Source organism: Crinia signifera, chromosome 6 (genome assembly GCF_055691185.1).
Source record: "Crinia signifera chromosome 6, ASM5569118v1, whole genome shotgun sequence".
Lineage (NCBI taxonomy): Eukaryota > Metazoa > Chordata > Amphibia > Anura > Myobatrachidae > Crinia > Crinia signifera.
The window spans coordinates 86,759,841-86,779,897 of record NC_139222.1 but is presented as its reverse complement, the minus strand read 5'-3'; the positions used below and the strand labels follow the sequence as shown (position 1 = coordinate 86,779,897).

The 20,057-nt window shown below is 43.4% G+C and overlaps 1 protein-coding gene across 5 annotated transcripts in view; it reads right to left on the bottom strand.

Moving 5' to 3' along the window:
• The window catches only part of PARG (poly(ADP-ribose) glycohydrolase), a 98,928-nt gene that overhangs the window by 55,076 nt on the left and 23,795 nt on the right, over positions 1-20,057 (bottom strand). For 3 of the 5 annotated variants that reach the window (XM_083146368.1, XM_083146370.1, XM_083146372.1), the window contains 5 exons: positions 15,704-15,863; positions 14,468-14,590; positions 14,289-14,372; positions 12,958-13,032; positions 10,115-10,207 (listed from right to left, as the gene is read on the bottom strand). In XM_083146368.1, the coding sequence (XP_083002494.1) occupies positions 10,115-10,207; positions 12,958-13,032; positions 14,289-14,372; positions 14,468-14,590; positions 15,704-15,863 (535 nt within the window). Of the gene's footprint in view, positions 1-10,114; positions 10,208-12,957; positions 13,033-14,288; positions 14,373-14,467; positions 14,591-15,703; positions 15,867-20,057 lie in introns of all 5 variants that reach the window. The other 2 variants (XM_083146367.1, XM_083146371.1) reach the window with 1 other exon arrangement.

Below are 20,057 nucleotides of genomic sequence, written 5' to 3'. Positions count from 1 at the left end.
TTCCTTTGGAAGAATATAGACAGGGCCGAGATCTGGACTTTTAGTGAGCCCAGACGGAGACCCAAATCCAATCCCGCTTGTAAGAAGCACAATAACCTGTTCAGGTTAAACTTCGCTGGGGGGACCTTCTGCTCCTCACACCACCCCAAGTACTTTCGCCAGATCTTGTAGTAGTGGGCGTTTGTTACCGGCTTTCTGGCCTGAATCATCGTGGTGATAACTGATGCATCCAGGCCCTTCTGAGCTAAGATTTTCCGCTCAGCCTCCACGCCGACAAACGTAGCCGCCCTAAATCTTGGAAGACACAAGGGCCCTGTGTGAGTAGGTCTCTCCTTAGAGGCAGGGGCCAAGGATCCTTGATCAGCAGGCTCTGTAGATCCGAGAACCAAGCCCTTCTTGGCCAGTCCGGAGCCACCAGAATGGCTTCCACTCCCTGACTTCGAACCCTTTTTAGAACTCTTGTCAGTAGTGGTATGGGTGGAAACAGATACACCAAGGGGAACACCCATGGAATTGTCAGGGCGTCTATCGCCGCTGCGCAGGGATCCCTGGTCCTTGTGCAGTACATGGGAACCTTGTGGTTTAACCGGGATGCCATCAGATCTATCGATGGCTGGCCCCAACGGTCCACAATTGCTGCAAACACCTGTGAGTTCAGGCTCCATTCCCCGGGGTGGAGGGCGTGACGGCTTAGAAAGTCCGCCTCCCAATTGTCCACGCCCGGGATAAAGATGGCCGACAGAGCCATCACGTTCATTTCCGCCCAGGTTAGGATCTTGGAAGCTTCCTTCATGCAAGTCCTGCTTTTCGTGCCTCCCTGGCGATTTATGTAGGCCACGGTTGTGGCGTTGTCGGACTGTATCTGGAGCGCCCGACCTTGGAGAAGATCCTGGGCTTGTAATACTGCATTGTATACAGCTCTCAGCTCCAGTATATTGATGTGGAGTCTCGCTTCCCACCGAGTCCACTGACCTTGAAAGGTTCTGTCCATGGTCACAGCACCCCATCCCAGCAGACTCGCATCTGTCGTGAGTCGCACCCAATCCTGGATGCCAAATCTCCGACCTGCCAGCAGGTTCGACTCCTGAGTCCACCATAGAAGGGACTGGCGTGACTGATGCGACAGAGAAATCCTCTTGTACATCTGGAGATGGGAGCCCGACCATTTTGACAACAGGTCCAGTTGGAACACTCTGGTGTGAAAGCGTCCGAACTGAATGGCCTCGAAGGTGGCCACCATTCTGCCCAATAACTGGATGCATTGGTGAACCGTCACCTGAGGCTTTGCCAAAATCACCATTACCAGGGATTGTATGGCTTCCATCTTCTCCCGGGGGAGGAAAATCCTTTTCACCTCCGTGTCCAGGAACATTCCCAGAAAGAGGATACGCCGTGACGGCGTCAGAGAGGATTTGGGGATATTCAGGATCCACCCATGCTCGGATAAAACCTGTCTGGTTCTTGCTATGTCCTGTAACAGGACCTGCTCCGACCTTGCTTTGATCAGCAAGTCGTCCAGGTAGGGGATAATGTTGACCCCCGACCTCCTGAGCAGTACCATCATCTCTGCCATCACCTTCGTGAACACACGCGGCGCTGATGACAGGCCGAATGGCAGCGCTCTGAATTGAAAGTGCAGATCTTTCAGCGCAAACCTCAGGAAAGCCTGATGTGGACCCCAAATTGGTATGTGGAGGTAGGCGTCCTTCACATCTAGCGATGCTAAGAACTCTCCCTCCTCCAGGCTTGCTATCACTGCCCGGAGGGACTCCATCTTGAATTTGTAAACCCTTAAAAAAGGGTTTAGAGACTTTAAATTTAAAATGGGGCGTACCGAGCCGTCCGGCTTCGGCACGAGGAACAGATTGGAGTAGTAACCCCTTCCTTGTTCCTCCAATGGGACAGGTGTGATGACCTGTGACGTTAGTAGGCGCTGTATTGCCTGCTGCAGGTTCACTCTGTCTGCCTGTAGTGCCGGCAGACCTGATTTGAAGAACCTGTGAGGGGGAGGTTTTTCGAATTCCAACCTGTAGCCGTTGGTAATAAGATCTCTCACCCAGGAATCCAGGTGAGAGACTGACCATACTTGGCTGAAAACTGACAGGCGACCCCCCACCTCGCAAGTGACTCCAGGGTCGGAACCCGAGTCATGCTGCCGGCTTAGAAGCGGAGGCATTTGCGGCACGGTCCTGAGATCCTGTGCTGGCGGGCTTTCTGAACCTGCCACGGCCCCCTCTGGCGGCCGAGCTGGAGCCTCTCGCCCTCTGCCTGGGCCTGGAAGGCCGAAAGGACTGAGACGCCTGAAAGGACTGGGACGCATGGCCCTGAAAGGGACGCTTTGCGTGAGTGGAAGCCGTCGGCAGAAAAGTCGACTTGCCGGCTGTAGCCTTGGATATAAGGTCGTCAAGTTCGCTACCAAACAACTTTTCTCCCTTAAAAGGCAAACTTTCCACACTGCGTTTAGACTCTGGATCAGCTACCCACTGTCTTAACCAGAGGGCCCTGCGGCCTGAAACCGCCATTGCGGAAGAGCGAGCATTTATAGCTCCAAGCTCCTTCTGCGTGTCACACAGGATCTTTGCAGTATCCTGGATATGACGAAGTCTCTCTCCGACCTGCGCCATTGACATATCGGCCAGCATGCCTTCCTGGATTTGAGAAGCCCATGTATAAATGGACTTAGCCATCCAACAACTGGCGAGGACAGGTCTCTGAGACGCCCCACTCGCTGTGTACATGGACTTAAGGGTAGTATCCAGTTTTTTGTCTGTACTATCCTTCAGTGTTGCTGCCCCTGGGACGGGGAGAACCACCTTCTTGGACAGCCTGGACACTGATGCATCCACAACCGGAGGCTCCTCCCACACCGCTCTAGTGGCGGGGTCGAAGGGAAAATTGGACTTAAACCTTTTAGATAAATGGAAACGCTTTTCAGGTTGTTTCCAAGCCTCCTTAAACGTCTCATCAAGGTCAACTTGTTCAGGATAAACAATCTGCTGTTTCCTTTGGGACCCAAAGAACGGGTCACCTTCCTGCATGTCTGCTAAAGGAAGGTCTAACACTTCTCTTATTGCTGTAATAAGAGGTTCTGGGCCTCTAAGAGATGACTGTGAGTCAGGGATCAGAGCCCCGTCGTCCACGTTATCATCTGTGTCGTCACCCGCCTGTAGATCATCATCTGAATCAGGCAACATGGCGGCCGCAGCACGCTTACGTGACAGGCCCGTGGTGGTATTAATATTATCCACCCGTGCGGCTAGAACTGTTAAGTCCTGCTGCACCTGTTTGGTCTGCATTGTATTTGCAGCCAATTGTGTTGACACTGTCTGCAGCATGGTTTTAATGCCTGCCGCCCACTCAGGCTCCTGTGAGTCTGACTGAGGAGTAATCTGGGGTGAAACCCCTGCCCCACTCGATTGAGTGGACATGCATTCCTCACAAGTAATCTGTGAGGTGAACTTAGGCACAAACTTGCTGCTGCAAATGAGACAGGTTAACTTCCTCACCATGTTGAAGGAATAAATAACCTTTCTTCCACAAACACACCACAATCACAATGAAATAAATATATATAATCAAAGTGCAGTGTATAGTAGCTATATATGTGTGAGCTCTATCACTGGAAGTGTGTAGCTTAACAAGCACGTGGGGGAGCGCTCAGATTATACTGAGGAGACCAGCACACCCTGTACAACCTTAACTCCTATTTAGAAGTTGGTAACACGCATAAACACAGTAACAGTGTGATTAATTAAGCGATCTTAGCGCTAAATACACTTGCTGTTTTCTGCAGATTCCCTCTGTCCAACACCTCACCGCTGAGGAGTGTTCTGGAGACAGTAATGGCGCCCAGGGAGAAGCAGGAAGTAGTGTATGCGCGCTCAGAGCTCTGGCCTCGCTCCGCTGAAGCCCCGCCCCCTGTGATGGCGCAGGGGCTTCACTGATCTTTATACTGGCGCTGGCTGTCAGTTTTAATGGCGCTCTTTACACTGAACAGCGTTTTAAGGTGGGATCTGCCCTGGTAGCCCAGGGACTGTCACCCGCAGCCAGTCTGTGACGGGGGGTCTGCGCAGCCCCTGTGCAGGGTACCGCGTCTGCCGCCGCCGCCATCTTGCCGCACAATGAGCCGGGGTACCCCACTGTGGGGACCCCGGTTTCTACTCACCACAGACGTCTTCGGACTGTGTCAGGAGTGTGCGGCATGCTGGGGGTGAGTATCACTGCAGCGCAATGCCCGTGAGTACAAACACCCTCTCAGGACAGTGGTCCTGCAGCAGGGACAGCTCGGTACCTTAAGAGGCCTGCAGCTGAACCCTCCTCAACTGACTCCCTCGAAGCAGGGATACTGTGAAGTCCAACACAGTAACCCCAAAATAATAAAAGAAAATAAACTGAAGACAAACTCTCTGGAGCTCCAGCAGTGTGCATCCTCTCCTGAGGGCACATTTTTCTAAACTGGTTCCTGGGTGGGGAATCAGAGGGGAGGAGCCAGCACACCCAGCTTCAAAGTTATAGATGTGCCTGTCTCCTGCGGATACCCTCTAATACCCAATGTCTTAAGACCATTCCCAGTATCCCATCAAGGACGTTAGTGAAATTATCATTATTTGTCCCATGCTTCGTGTTTGCATTATTACCATGAACCTAGTCATATGGTTCGTTAACTTGTTAACTAACTTTAGTTGTTTTCAGCGGAATGTCCATGTTTTGGACGGCTCAACGAGTGCGTGGATCGCACTACCCTTCACTATATGTTCATTGTCACCCCTGTCTTGTGCATTTATGTTTCCCTCCCCTGCTTCTCCCCCAATGTCTTTACAGGTTGCCAGAATAAGAGATAAAGAGATGAGATTCCTCGTCAGATTGCTGTTCTTCACTCCCGACCACCCTGATACCCATAACTGAGATCAAAATAGGCACCCTCAATGTTGGAGGTTCCCATTCACCGGCTAAACGCCGCAAGGTATTGGTCTACTTGCAAAAACAGGCATTATATATTGTGTGCCTCCAAGAGACACATTTATTACCCCCGGAAGTTCTGAAACTTCAAATGATGAAGTGGAGAGTTTTGGCCACTGCTCCCTATAATTCTAAATCAAGAGGCACAGTGATATTGGTCTCTAGATCCCTTCCGGTTGAGGTCACGTCAGTACAGGCAGATATTGAGGGCAGATTTCTCATAGCAGAAGTCACAATTACTGACAAGCAGCATGTCATATGTTCTGTATATGCACCCAACACATACTCTAAATCCTTATTTAAGAAAATCATTACCCTACTTACCCCACATATATCTTCACCCTTAATTTTATGTGGAGACTTTAATCTTACGGCACACCCCACCCTAGATCGATCTAATATACACAATAAAAGCAGACAATACCCCAGAATAAACATACCTTTTTTATTAAAAAGTCTACAACTCACAGACGTATGGAGAGACCTCCACCCAACCCAAAGGGAATATACATGTCTGTCAGCAGCGCATCATACCTTTTCGGGCTTTGATTATATATTGATCTCTACTTACCTTTTACCTCAGATTAAAAAAGCAAAAATTCACCCCATTGTCATGTCAGACCACATGTAATACACATCTCCCTACAGACCTCCAAAGAACTCTCCCCACATAGATCCTGGAAATTTCCTTCCCACCTTACTACCTCTCTCCCCTTCCTTGACCAACTGACTAAAACATGGGAGGAATTTCATTCCAACCATGAAGATTGCCTGGCATCAAACCCCTCGCTGTATTGGATGACAGCCAAATCAGTACTACGGGGATCAATTATGAGATACGAGAAGGATCAGAAAAAACGCCTATCCCAATCATATAAATCAGCCCAGAAAGTACTGGAAGAATCATATGCCACCTATCTTAAAAACCCAACTCACACACAAATCTAGATACTTGCAGGCGAAATCAATGTTAGAAGACATACTACAATCTGTCAGATAAATGTCAGTTCATAGCTAACTATAAATACCATAAGTTAGGTAATAAAAACAGGGAAATTACTTTCCACTATCTTAAACTCCACCTGCCCTCCAATGCTAGTACACCATCTAAAAAGCCCCAATGGAGAACTCACAACTTCCAATGCACAAATAACCCAAGTTATGTCAGACTTTTATAAAAACATTTATTCTAACCAACCGACTCACCTCTCAACCCCGAACTTAGGAGATAATAGTTCCACAACCTCCCAGATATCGGAACCGTGGGATAGTCTACATTTTCCACAACTGTCCAATGAACTAGCGCAGACGCTAATGAATCCCATTACAGTTACCGAAATCCTCAGGGCAATAAAATCACTGAAACGTGCGAAAGCTCCTGGCCCAGATGGGTTTTCGGGAGATTTCTACAAAATGTACCCGGATAGAATAGCTCCCATTCTTACCTCAGTTTTTAATTATATATTGGTCAATAACTGTATTCCCCCATATTTTAATTCAGCGATCATCAAACTGATCCCGAAACCAGAAAGAGACTTGACGCTCCCGGGATCTTACTGCCCGATCTCATTATTAAATTGCGATTACAAGTTGCTAACGAAGATACTGGCGGAGAGGTTAAACCCTATTCTCCCACACATAATTCACCGCGACCAGACTGGGTTCATATCTGGACGCCACTCAGTTAGGAATGTTAGGAAGGTACTAGCTGTCACACAACAATCGATCTCCCAAAACCCGCCTAACACCCCTAAACTAATTCTAGCGGTAGATGCCGAAAAGGCTTTTGACATGGTGAAATGGACACACCTCTTCCACACCATGTCAAAATTTGGTATCCCTCAACAATTCATATCCTTTCTCCAAACCCTATATACTGCCCCCACATCCCAAATTGCATGCAACGGCTTTATATCTCCCCCATTTGAAATCCAGAGAGGTAAGAGACAGGGATGCCCCTGTCCCCCCTCCTTTTTGCACAAGCCATAGAGCCTCTCACCATTGCTTTAAGATCTTGCCGATTATATTCAGGTATAAATATTCGAAATGAAGAATTAAAACTAGCATTATTTGCTCACGATTTACTATTATTTGTTTCCGACCCACTCACATCCATTCCCGCCATAATGACTTTAATAGACTCTTTCGGTCCTATCTCAGGATACAAAATAAATGTCGATAAAACAGAAATATTACCCCTCACACCGTTGACACCAGACTTAGCTGCACATCCCACCATTACACAATTCAAAATTCAAGCTGACAGCATCAAGTATCTTGGTATAACTATAATTAAAAGCCCATATTCCATGTATAAAGCAAATCTTACTCCACTAACTAATAAAATCTCCTCACAATTGGAGATATGGACTAAACTTCCTCTTAGGCCGAGCAGCAGTTCTTAAAAGTATAATTTTCCCAAAAATATTTTACCAACTACAAATGATCCCTTGTATCATCCCAACCCCTGATATACGTCTACTCGAAAAATTTATGTCTAAATTTATTTGGGCAGGTAAAAAAACCAGGATGTCACTCCACAAACTAATGCGCCCTAAGCCACAAGGAGGCCTCAAAATCCCTAACTTCTTATTATACTCCTGCTCTATCCACTTTCGATACATTGCTGATTGGATGTATAATAACTCTATATATGTAGACTCTAGATTAGATGAAAACATCTTCCATCCTTATTCTCCTAGTGCAGTGGTTCCCAAACTGTGTGCCGTGGCTCCCTGGGGTGCCTCGGGACACATGCAGGGGTGCCGCGGCTTGGTGGTCCAGGACCAACTCAAATTATTAATGGTTAATTATTTATGAGCAAAACCAGTGCTGGTGGCTGCCAATCATAGAATGTGTACAAACAGAAGCAAATCCTGCCCTTTACCACATAACTGCCGCTAAGAATCGCATATAAACCCAATCTAATTAATTTTTTTGGGACCTAGGGGTGCCATGAAAAAAATTCTGATTCTCTAGGGTGCCGGGAATCAAAAAAGATTGGGAACCCCTGTCCTAGTGTATTGTTACATTCCCCACCATCAAAAATACCCCAGCACATCCAAAACCATATTCTTTTTAAAGGTACGTACAATGCATGGTCCCTGATTAACAGAAAGCTTCAAAGAAACCCTTCTATCTCCCCCTTTATTCCAATCTGGGGAAACCCCAACTTCCCACCCTCCCTGACTAACTCCCAATACAAAGAGTGGCATCATAAAGGCTTGGACCTAGCCACCAAACTCTTTGATCCAGGAGGAACCCTCTTCTCGTTTCAGACACTGCAAGATAAATATGACCTACGAAAAACACAATTCTATAAGTACCTACAGACCCGCCATTACGTGAATTCAATATCCCCACACATCTTATCCCCCACACACCCAGATCCTCTAGAACAGACATTTGTGAAACTATACCACTACAGATTCAAAACATCTTTCATATATGACGTGCTGGTAGCAAAACTTCCGGATAAACCCCTTGAATCCCTATGGTACACATGGACAAAGGACATCCCTGAGGTGACCTCGCTGGAAATATTGCTCACATCTTACTCGAAGTCTCTAAAAATACTACAGTCCTCCTACCTGCAAGAGGTACATTTCAAAACCATACATCGCCTTTATATTGCCCCGGCCCAAAGCAAATACATGGCCCCAGACGCCACAGGTGAATGCTGCAAATGCAGAATGAGCAATGCACAATTTCTGCACTGCATGTGGGCTTGCATTAAAATACTGAAGTTTTGGTGTAAAGCTCTCCATTTCATAAACTCACTCTTGGGACTTAATCTCTGATCCACTTGCCTGTTTATGCCTTAATTTCCTAAACTGGAGAATTCCCCCTCCAGCCTCAAAGTATATCCCTCTTCTAACTATTATCTTGACGGTAGCAAAAAAATTATCCTTTTACGCTGGACAGCAACCACAACCCCAACTTTAAGTGAACTCAAAAGCAAATTGTTCCAAATCTTACTATTTGATAAGCGCTCACTGATGCTCAACTTATATGAACCCAAAGCTTCTTTCCTTAGTAAATGGAAACCGTTCATTGAATCCCTCGACATAACTCAACGGACACAAGTTATGGCATTTATAGACGAATAATGAGGATTACAACAAGGAATAAACGACCGTGCTACTTATTTTATCTGACGCGGCACATTCTCCCCTAATCCCCCCTTCCCCCTTCTTGTCTTGTCTGGTTCGCAATATTCTTTATTATCTCTTATATGTTTTTTTTTTCTCGTTTTTTTGAATGATAGATGGTTTATTAGCATTTTATATGAGCGTGACCCCAGGTCCAACAACTAATAGAAAGCTTATATTGCATCAGGCTAATCGGACATTTACTACTCGCCGAGTGGGAAACATTCATAGACTATACAGTTAATGACAATGAAAATGTTTTACATAGTTTAAAAATGTATCGGATTGGAGACCTGAACAGGTCATGTTATCTACTCCTTAAGGAGCCCATACACGGTCCGTGGTGTATGGCTCCGTTCTGTACTATGCGATGTGCGCTCCCGCACATCACATAGTACGGTACAAAAAGTATGTGCTGCACATACTTTTTGTACTAGCTATACATCGGATCGGATCGCAGTGCATGCACACTGCATGCACTAGGCATGCGATCCGATGTGTGCTGTTTAAGCACACAACGGATCCGATTAACGGACCGTGTATGGGGGGCATTACTCTAAGCTACGCTCATTTGTACGAATGTATAACTCATTTTGCAATTGTAAAAAAAAACAATAAAACGTTTGAAACCTAAATTTGCTTCAATCTTAACCAGCGCAGTCTATTCTTTTTTGGTTGTTGAGTTTTTCTAAGGGCTGAGTATCCCTTTAAGACAGTAGCCGATTGAGATTGCAAACTAACTGATCCTCAGCTAATTATTTTATTTTCTGTGGAATATTCCTAAGCAACAACACCCAGGTGCAGTGATGTACATGGTCATTTGAAAAAGTGTTATTAATGGGCACAGATGAAACATTCTACAGAAGAGAAACTTGAAAAAGTCTTATCTTTCATTAGAACACATAAGATTAGCCATGACACTTGGATCTCAGGCATTAGTTATGGATCCCCTCTGACGCCTTGTTCGGGAGCAGTAATGCACGTGTATAAGCCAAGCTTCTTACCTGTGTGCAGAGATCAGGGAGCCTGAGAGCCAATGTAATCATTTCAGGAAGAATGGAAGTGAAGAGATGTGTACGCTCAGCATCATTCATCACCTGCACAAGACACAGACAATTTAAGACTTAAAATTCTGATCACAAATCAACCTCTGAAGCAGTGATCCCCAACCATAGTCCTCAAAGCACACCAACAGTCCAGGGCTTAAATATCCATGCTTGGGCATAGATAGCTTCATCAAAATGAGGTGCGAATTCAGTCACCTGTAGTCGCCGACGAAATCCCATCAAGGGGGGGGGGGGTGTGGATCGCCCCTCCATGTGGCCTCACTGCGCTTGGCACACTATTTTATTCTCCCTCTAGGGGTGTCGTGGACACGCATAGAGGGAGAAATTGTCGGGATTCCTGCGTCAGTATTTCGACCGCCGGTATTCCGACACCATCTGTTTTAAATTTGCCGTAAAGCCCTGCTTTACACATTCAGGGGAAAATTATTTTGAAAATCAGATAAATAATACGAATGTTTTATGGGCTAAAAGTATCGTAAAGTCTCTTGCTGATCAATAATTATGCTTTACATTTAAACACTAATCCATATCAAGCCGAAAAAGGTTTTGAAAAAAAATATTCTTGCACATGCTAATAATCAGTTTTTTGTTCTGCTACTAATTCAATCGAGCGGAGAGAGCTGTGAATACTAACACTGACTGTTTTCTGCCACCTGGATACTTATGTTGCAGTAATTGGCTGATGTTCCTATAATCATTTACCCTGTGCTTGTCCTGTATTGTCTTCAGCTATAAGTCACTGTTTTCCTGTTTTGATTATGTGTACTCTGTAATTGGGCGCTGTGAACCCTTGTGGTGCCATATAAATAAAGGATAATAATAATAATCATAATAATAATTATAATTTGCTAGCACCCTTCCATGCAGTTTTTTTGGGAAAAGATACTACAGGCAATTGTGATGCACCCAAACGATATGAGATTATCTGCCTACATATAAGCAAACCACCATGTCAGGTCAGTACAACAGTCCTTAATTAGGATGGGCGCAACAGCATAGGCAGGGAGGTGGTTATCCAGACAAAAAAACTCTTCCTATTGGATAGATCAAAACACAGGATTTAAATATGTGCACATGCTTGATTCCTTATGGCTTCCTATAATTTGTTTTGTATAACTTATTTGCAAATTTTTCCTGCCATATTCTAATTAATTCTGTGCATTACACAGAATAGAGGTCTGTTTTATCCTTGTAACTGCAGTGGGCACATTCATCTGAGGTTGCAAGAAAACCAAATAATCTTGAAAATGTAAATATATTAAAAATCAGAAGGTGTTGCCATCATGATTTCCTGTATAAATGGAGTTGACATTAAGGCCATATAAGTGACATTGCAAAAGGAGTCTGTAATGCTTTATTGCTAGTGTATAGCACCCATCAAAACATAGGGGTCGATCCAATTAACCCCGCAGGGTGCGAGTTGCCCTTTGCATGCTGTTTTCATACTGAAAAGCACCCGAATTAGCCCTAACTCGCACCCTTCGCAGGGCCGAATTCACTGAAATTTGCTCGCATCCCGTAAAGTGCGCTCGGTGTCGTGATGATTTGCACTCGGCGAATCATCCGCACACATCGGGGATAATAGGGTTGACCCCATGGTGTGACAATGGACTAGAGCCGACAGCTGCCTCTGCCATTCACTTGCAAATAGAGCTCAGAGTGAAACGGACATCATACTGAATAAAGTAGATCTCAATCTCTGCTTCCACAAAAGAGATCTCATGTGAACTCAATCTGGAGTGGATCATGAATAGTGCGTCTTTCCTTAATGGTGTTATTAACACTATTTAGGGCTGAGGGTTTTCTCAATCCTTTGCTGAGACAATCTTTTCAACAGAAGTCCAACAGAATGAGGCCCACGCACATGAGACGCTTGCACACCCCATTCTCCCGGAAGCCCTGCAGCCCTTCTTCCGTCTCCCCAGTGTAGCATCTAGCCAATCTGGTGTCAATATTCGGTACTTATGTATTATCTGGACTCCCATGTTAAATGCACCCCATTTTTTCATACCCCTCCTATCCAACTACGCATGGAGTTGATTTTATATAGTGTGGCGAGCGCAGCGAGCCACCGTTCCCGAAGCGTGGTGAGCACAGCGAGCCCCGCGAGGGGACACGGTCTCATAAGAAAAACGGGAGTCCAGATATTACATAAGTACCCAATATTCTTTAGGACACAGGTTTGTGACATATTTAGTTATGCCCAGGGCTATTTTTCAGCAGGCTCCAGCAAGAACTGAGGCCCTTATTCTAGTTCACTCTCTGACAAAATCCTTCTTAGATGGACAAAACCATGTACACTGCAGGTGGGGCAGATGTTACTTGTGCAGAGATTAGATTTGGGTGGGGTTTTACTTCAAAGTGAGATCTATATTGCAGTGTAAAAATAAAGCAGTCAGTATTTACCCTGCACAGAAACAAAATAACTCATCCAAATCTAATTCTCTCTGCACATTTTAAATCTGCCCCACCTGCAGTGCACATGGTTTTGTCCATCTAAGAAGGATTTTGTCAGAAAGAGTGAACTAGAATAAGGCCCTCAGTTCCTGCTGGAGCCTGCTGAAAAATAGCACTGGTTATGCCAATATATCTATCATCTATATATAGGTCTAGTGTGATTGTGTATCCCCAAAACACTGCCATCTGTTAGCAGTGAGTGAAACTACATCTTTCTCTTGCACACATGCACAGAGTAAATACTTCGCATAAGACAGTCAGGTGAGTTTACAAACACCCAATATGACAAAAAGCTGAAAATTCCATAAAGGAAGATGTATTACCTTCACACAAAAGTTTATCAAAGCGGTGAAGTCCCATCTCTTGGAATAGGATAGATTATATGCCAGAATTGCATCCTGGAAAAGATGAAATATAGAAATACTAACAACCCACAATGACATTAGAACATAATCTGTAGTACAATATCGACATCTGCAGGACACTTATTGCAGTGGATTAAAAATGCAATAGTACTATGCAAAATGTAAAAGCAGTTATTTTTCATAAATCCCATACAAGCATTTATAGGGACTGCTTAAAAAATATAATGTCCACTTTATGTTTTTATTAGAGGGAAACAAATCCATAGAACAGTCAATGTGAATATTGTCTTTAGGCTACCTAGAACACTGTGCTGGGAGCATAGTCTGTGTATTGTGGCATACTGGTGTGTGCTGTAATGTCTACTTGTGGAGGTCCATAATTCCTATCAGTGGCTGGAAAATTTCCTGACGTGAAGACCATTTGCCTTGAGCAATCGCTTTTGGCGCTGCACTGGCAATATATTAAGGTTACCAATGTCTTCTTGGGATACGGTCATTTGTTCTACAGCATGATGGTCGACAACCATTAGGTTGTCAAGCATTAAGTCGTCAAGCATTAGGTCGACACCACTAGGTCGACACAAACATTAAATTGACAGTCAAAAGGACGACATGTTGATTTCACTGTTTGAGCCGACAGGCGGTATTTCAGGCCCTACCATCCACTAGGGCGTGGTGTGAGAAAGACGGTGATAAACCACATGTCGACCGTTTGACTGACGAATTAGACACTGTCGACCTAATGCTTGTGTCCACCTAATGACCTGTTTACCTAGACCCATGTCGACCAACATGCTGTAGAAAAAATGAGCCTAACCCGGCTTCTTGCCCAAGCACAACCTGAGCTGCTTCCCCATTAACTGAAACCGGACATACCCTTAATGCAGGACTTGTGATCTAGGGGCTCCGTTCCGATGCTCAAGGGACCGTGCATCGTATCTAAAAACACATGCGATTTGCTACTGTTCATCTATGAGACGCATCATATACTGTCTGGGTGATTTTATTACTGGTAATGCTACTAGAGAAAGAAAGTACAGTAGATTAATGTTCAAAAACATTTTTAAAAAATTAGAATTCACTGAAAGTATGGTCCTCATGCATGGCTAATTATTTTTGATATACTGTATATATTAAAATAATTGGCATTACTGGTGATCCACACCCACCACATTGAAAAAAATCAGTAAAGGAAAACAATGGGCATATGCATGAGCATTTGATGAACAAATATCAGATTCCAATCACTGGAAGCATGGACAAGCACAATGTTCTAATCAATCGCTCACCCGTAAGTCATGTGGCTTTCTTATCCTGCTTCTGAGAGAGGATGTAATAAGTTTCCAGCGCAAATCAGACACCTGTCCTCCATTCTGTATGGAAGGTAAACATACAGTTTAATAAAACACCAACAGTATTTACAGTATACATTAAGCTTTAAGGTGACAACGATCGTACAATGTCTCACCTGGTCATTTACTGGATACAAGTTTAAATGTGAACAGGGCATTTTAACATATACGTTGTCCCATTTGTCAATGAATGAATTTGGGTAGGGTTTAGGTACCCCTTTCTCATGTACACTGTAATACTGCAAGAGAGAAAAATAATATGAAGCCAAAAACATTTCTTTAATCATATACGTTATAAATGCAGTAAAGTACTTGTGCCTCTATACATTTTTTACTTTCATGTATGCCATTTATAGTACTACAGGTTGAGTATCCCTTATCCAAAATGCTCGGGACCAGGAGAATTTTGGATAACGGATTATTCCGTATTTCGGAATATTTTAATATTTCAATGATGTATTTTGAAGTATCTTGCATTTATGCTGTATAAACACATAATATACACACAAATATATTTTATTACCACATAAAATACACACAAATATATTTTAATTGTTCAAAAAACAAGGTTTCAAAAACGTGCAACAAAATGTATGTACTATCTCAGCACTGAATTTGAATGCCAAGCAATCATTGTCTTGCACATATATAGTGCCAGTTACATATCATATCCCCAGTGATGCTGTTACAAATGTCCCCAGTGAGTTTTTAGCAAAAAAAAAAAAAATTTTTCACTTTCTGGAATGTCCGTATTTCGGAATAATTCGGATAACGGATATTCGGATACGGGATACTCGACCTGTATTATAGTTACAAAACATATCTTACTTGATGTATACAGATTGAAATTTAAAGTTGACATAGACAAAAAATATTGATGAGATATGAACGATTTTAAAGTGGTTATAAAGGAAGCTTTCAAAAAAGTTACTTTTACAATGTTACATATAAACATTTTTTGCCACACAAGAAAAATAATGCATAGCCAGTTTACCTTTTATGCTGTATCCAATAAGCTGCATTCATTTACCGCAACTAATGGATTTGGCTGGGGATATCCAATTAGCCACAGTTACTAGGTATTATACCTCGGGTGCCTGAGCAAACCCAAACAATCATCTGCGATAAGCAGCCACCAGAGACCCGTTTCTGTGCAATAATGGATGAGTCTAGGAATTTATCTCAGGTGTTATAATTGGATAATCCCAATCTACCATCAGATTATTTTAGCCCATTTTTGCTGTGCAGCAAACATTTTGGATACTGCAATACGCATTTGGATACGTGACTTAGTCATTACCATTTCCCTGTTAGACATTGATGCAGGCAGTACAACTGCTTGGACTCCTTACCTCTACAGTGACAGTGTGGCTTTCTGAAGGCCTGAGTGGTGAATGTGTCATGTTGCATGTTGGCATTCTGTTCAGGTGCTCTAGTGGAGTACCGAGCCATTTCTGGTCCGATGGAGAATGTTTGGCCGATGGGCTTTGGCGATCTCTGTAAAGGTCTTTGCTGCTTTTGGGATAGACTGGAGTTAGTAAACTGTACTAAAACCACATTAAACTCTTAAACTGTTAACACCTGCTCAACTACCATATAAGCAACAATTTATTTAGAACTAGAAATTCACGTACGCACGCGGACACACATACACACACACACCACTAAATAGGCTAGAATATAAAAGCAGAGATCAGATAATAATTAGAATGTCAACCTGCACCAATAGATATATTCAGGATGGCAATCTAATACCCCTTTTCCACTATCAAAACATCCTGGGTTGATGTGCGGGGACGCTGCTAGTGGAAACGTGCAATATCGGGTCGACTCACCTGGACTCCAACCGAGGTAGTTACCTGGGTTGGACCCAGGACGCTGACGGATCCAGGGGCAGTGGAAATGGGTAACCCTGGTCGATGCTACCAAGGTCCTGTTTACTGCAGTGTAAAAGTATCCACTGGGAGATGCGCTCATCTCCCTGTGCCATCCCGGCCCCGCCTCCCGATGCCATTGCCCGCCCCACCTTTATGTTGGGTCGAGCGGCTACTGTGAAAGCTCTTGCAAGCCAGGTCTCATCCGGGTATAAAATCAAATGGAAGAGGGATATAAGTGTGAAGCCAAAGACAGCATTGACCTTTCATAGTAGTTCCTCAAAGCAAGCACAACATTGAAATGAGTGGTTCTGGTGCTTCTTGAGTGTATGTGTGTATACAGTGGGGTGTCAATGTAAATCTAGAATAAATACAAAATGACAAAACATTTTGCATACTGTAGCATTAACATTATTAATAAATAAATGAGATTGCCACCAAAAATAGAGCCCAAAAAATTGATGCTGGAAATGAATTTAAATAAATAGTACTTAAAATAGGAGATCGATATTTCATAGCACATAGAGCAGCACGTTGACTACTCTAGGACACTCAGCAAGCGGCGGAACCAATTATTTCTAAGTGGTCAGATATAAGGCCCAGCAGCAATAACATCCCCATAATTACTTATTGTGAGATTCTGTAAAGCTGGGTACATTACATGAATAATACCCAGCAGGGGAGCCAACATAGGTAAGTGCATATACACTTGCCAATACAACCAGCGACGGAGGTGGCCATTCTTCATGTGGTAGCATAGCCTTAAGGACATCCTCCATTGGCCCTGCATGTACAACCAATGGAGGATAACACCAAAGGCCTGAGGGAGTGCACGCATCATGAACAACATAGTGGGTACACACTAAATGGGCCCGATCTGTCGCTCCGATAGGCTGGATCGGAAAACATATCATCCGGTGTGTATCCAGTTTAAGATTTGTGGTAAAGTAAAGGGCAACAGTGTGTTAAAAAAGCTTAAGCAAGTTGTGACAAACAACTGCACAACAGTAAGAAGGGAGAGGAACAAATGATGTCCTGAAATAATAGTGGCAGAGAAATTGCTCTAAATGCAAGTCCTTGCAGAGGAAGTAAGAGGAGCTTGATTAGGAAATGAAAACATGTACAGTATAAAAAGGAACCTGTGGTTTCAGTATACATTCCATGATATGCCCAAAGTAGTTCCCGATCACGCTACAGATTCAATAAAGTGATGCACGTCTGTAATTTCTCTATAGATCGTTTAAGAATTTTTAACCCCCCCCCAAAAAAAGCAACAACTTCAGAGACTGCAATGGGCTTCCTTGTGCACTGCCAGAGCATAATGACTATCGCAAACCCGACTGTCGGACCCCAATACCACACCCATTCAATCACTGCCGCATTTTCGTCAGGTGAAAATTGTAAATTTTCAGAAGGTTTTTTTTTTTCTTTGAGAATCTACTTTAGTTCTACAGACATATTTCACAGTATCATTAAATATAGAAATATAGAACATCAAAATGTAAGGGGAAGCGGTCATCTATTAGAATGAACTTATGTCTACAGTCATTAGGTCGACCCCACTAGGTCGACTGGCAGGAAGGTCGACCTGACTTAAGGTCGACATGACTTAAGGTTGAATTTGCATAAAGGTCGACATGAGGAAGGTCGACTGGTCATAAGGTCGACATGGTTTTTTTTTTTGAGCCGACATGTGCCGACAGGAGGTATTTCATGCCCTACCATCCACTAGGGCGTGGAGGAGGTTATTAAAGCAGTGGCGAGCGAAGCGAGCCACCGTGCCCGATGCATCGCGAGCGAAGCGAGGGTCCGATTCTCATTGCCAACTGTGTCCATGTCGACTGTCGACATTCGGATCAAAAAAAGTGAAAAACCCATGTCGACATTATGACCAGTCGACCTTCCTCATGTCGACCTTTATGCAAATTCGACCTTAAGTCATGTCGACCTTGGCCCATGTCGACCTTAAATCAGGTCGACCTAATGGGGTCGACCTAATGACTGTAGACCTAAGTTCATTCTGACAGATGTACCGATTCCAATGTAAGTATATGAGACTTTAATAAATGTGGAAGAAATTTCGAGAATAACAGAAGTGATTCTTTCTACTCTATAAACAGACCAGATTGCATTCATCGTAGATGTTAAAAAAAAGGTGCGACATGGGCTGTTTCTATTGAGCAGCAATATGGCATTTAGCTGCACTTAGAATAAGATTCATCAACTTTAGATTTGGTGGTGTAATATGTGGTATAGGTAAAAATAAAATAATGGAGAGGAGGGCGTAGAAACGTCAGTGATAGATTTAATCAGATTATGAATCTCCTGCCAGTAGAACCGGACGAGAGGGCAGGACCACTAAACATGCAGAAAGGCTCAAACTTTGCAGCATTGTCTCCAACGTAGGTTAGAGGTTAAAGTACATAGCATGTACTTTAAAAGGGACCATATTCCATAAAAAATATACTTTATATGCATTTTTTTTAATGCGGGCAGAAATAGAGCTTTATGTGACAGCTTGTTTAATTTTATAGTCCACTGATAGGGACTAAGGACCTCGCCCATCTCCTTTTTCCCGTGCTAGTTCATAAGGTTCTTTTGGAGGTTGCTTATGGGATAGAAATACCTAATCGTTGATAGAAATGAGATTTTTGGTTAGGTTAGAATGTTGACAGAGATTCTATAGGAGACCATAAGTGAGTAGAGAAAATAGAATTGAGTATATCCAGCTTCTATTTTAAGTCCACACTCTATATTGTCAGTTTTTAGGTCAAAATATCTGGCAAGGGCGAAAAGAGAATTAGCAGGCATTTTTCCGGTTAATTTTCACCCATACCGAATCGGCAAAAAAAAATAAAAAAAATAAAAAGGGAAAAAGGCAAGGATGAAAAAAGGATTATAAAACAGGTGAAAAACACCAGCAATTTTATACCAATGCTCGAATTAGTGCCATTTTTTAGGGTAGGGTACAAAAAAGGCACATTATTGAATGTGCCATAATTCATATATACAAACTTTTTTATTTTCCAAATACATTTTACATATAGAAAGGGATATTAACTCCTTCACATTAATATTTGAAAACAAAAAAAAGCAAGATACAATAATAAAAATTAGAGAAATAAAAAAATAAAAAAAAAATAAAAAAAAGGACCAATGCGTATTACAAGGATTAACAAGCTCAAATATAAAACCGACAATTTGCCAACTTATCAATCCCGCTCTGAGACATCCATGTTTCCCACCACTTTGCCCTGCTGTCTCCTTTCCCACACAGTGCAGAGCCCTGGGCACGTTACCCCTGGCACTGAGAATGTAATACCTGGCAATGAGCATGTATGTAAGCAGCACTTATGTGGCATAATATGTAATGGGCATTACCGTGTTTGGCATATTGTGTAATGGGCATTACCGTGTTTGGCATATTGCATAATAGGCATTAATGTGTGTGGCATAATGTGTAATTGGCATTACGGTGTGCATAATCCCCTGTCCCATAAAGCCATGCCCTAAATGGTTTTTTTTTTTGCAATGTGCGGCATCATTTGAATTAAGGGTGGTATTATGTGGCCCACATTATTCTTTTCATGGGTGTGTGGGATAGGCCATAAATTTAAAGCATACAGGGGGTGCCGAACACCCTAGCACCCACCCTCACCAGGACCACTTTAAGCACTGCTTCGCACCAATATATAGTAATAATAGGCCAGCAATGTACTGTATATGTTACCGCCGCCACTGCCCCCAATGTATATTTTGTTATGGCGGTAACATATACATTGCTGGTGAAGGTGAAAGGATTTCTCCCTCCGTGCACAGCGGCAAATGAAAT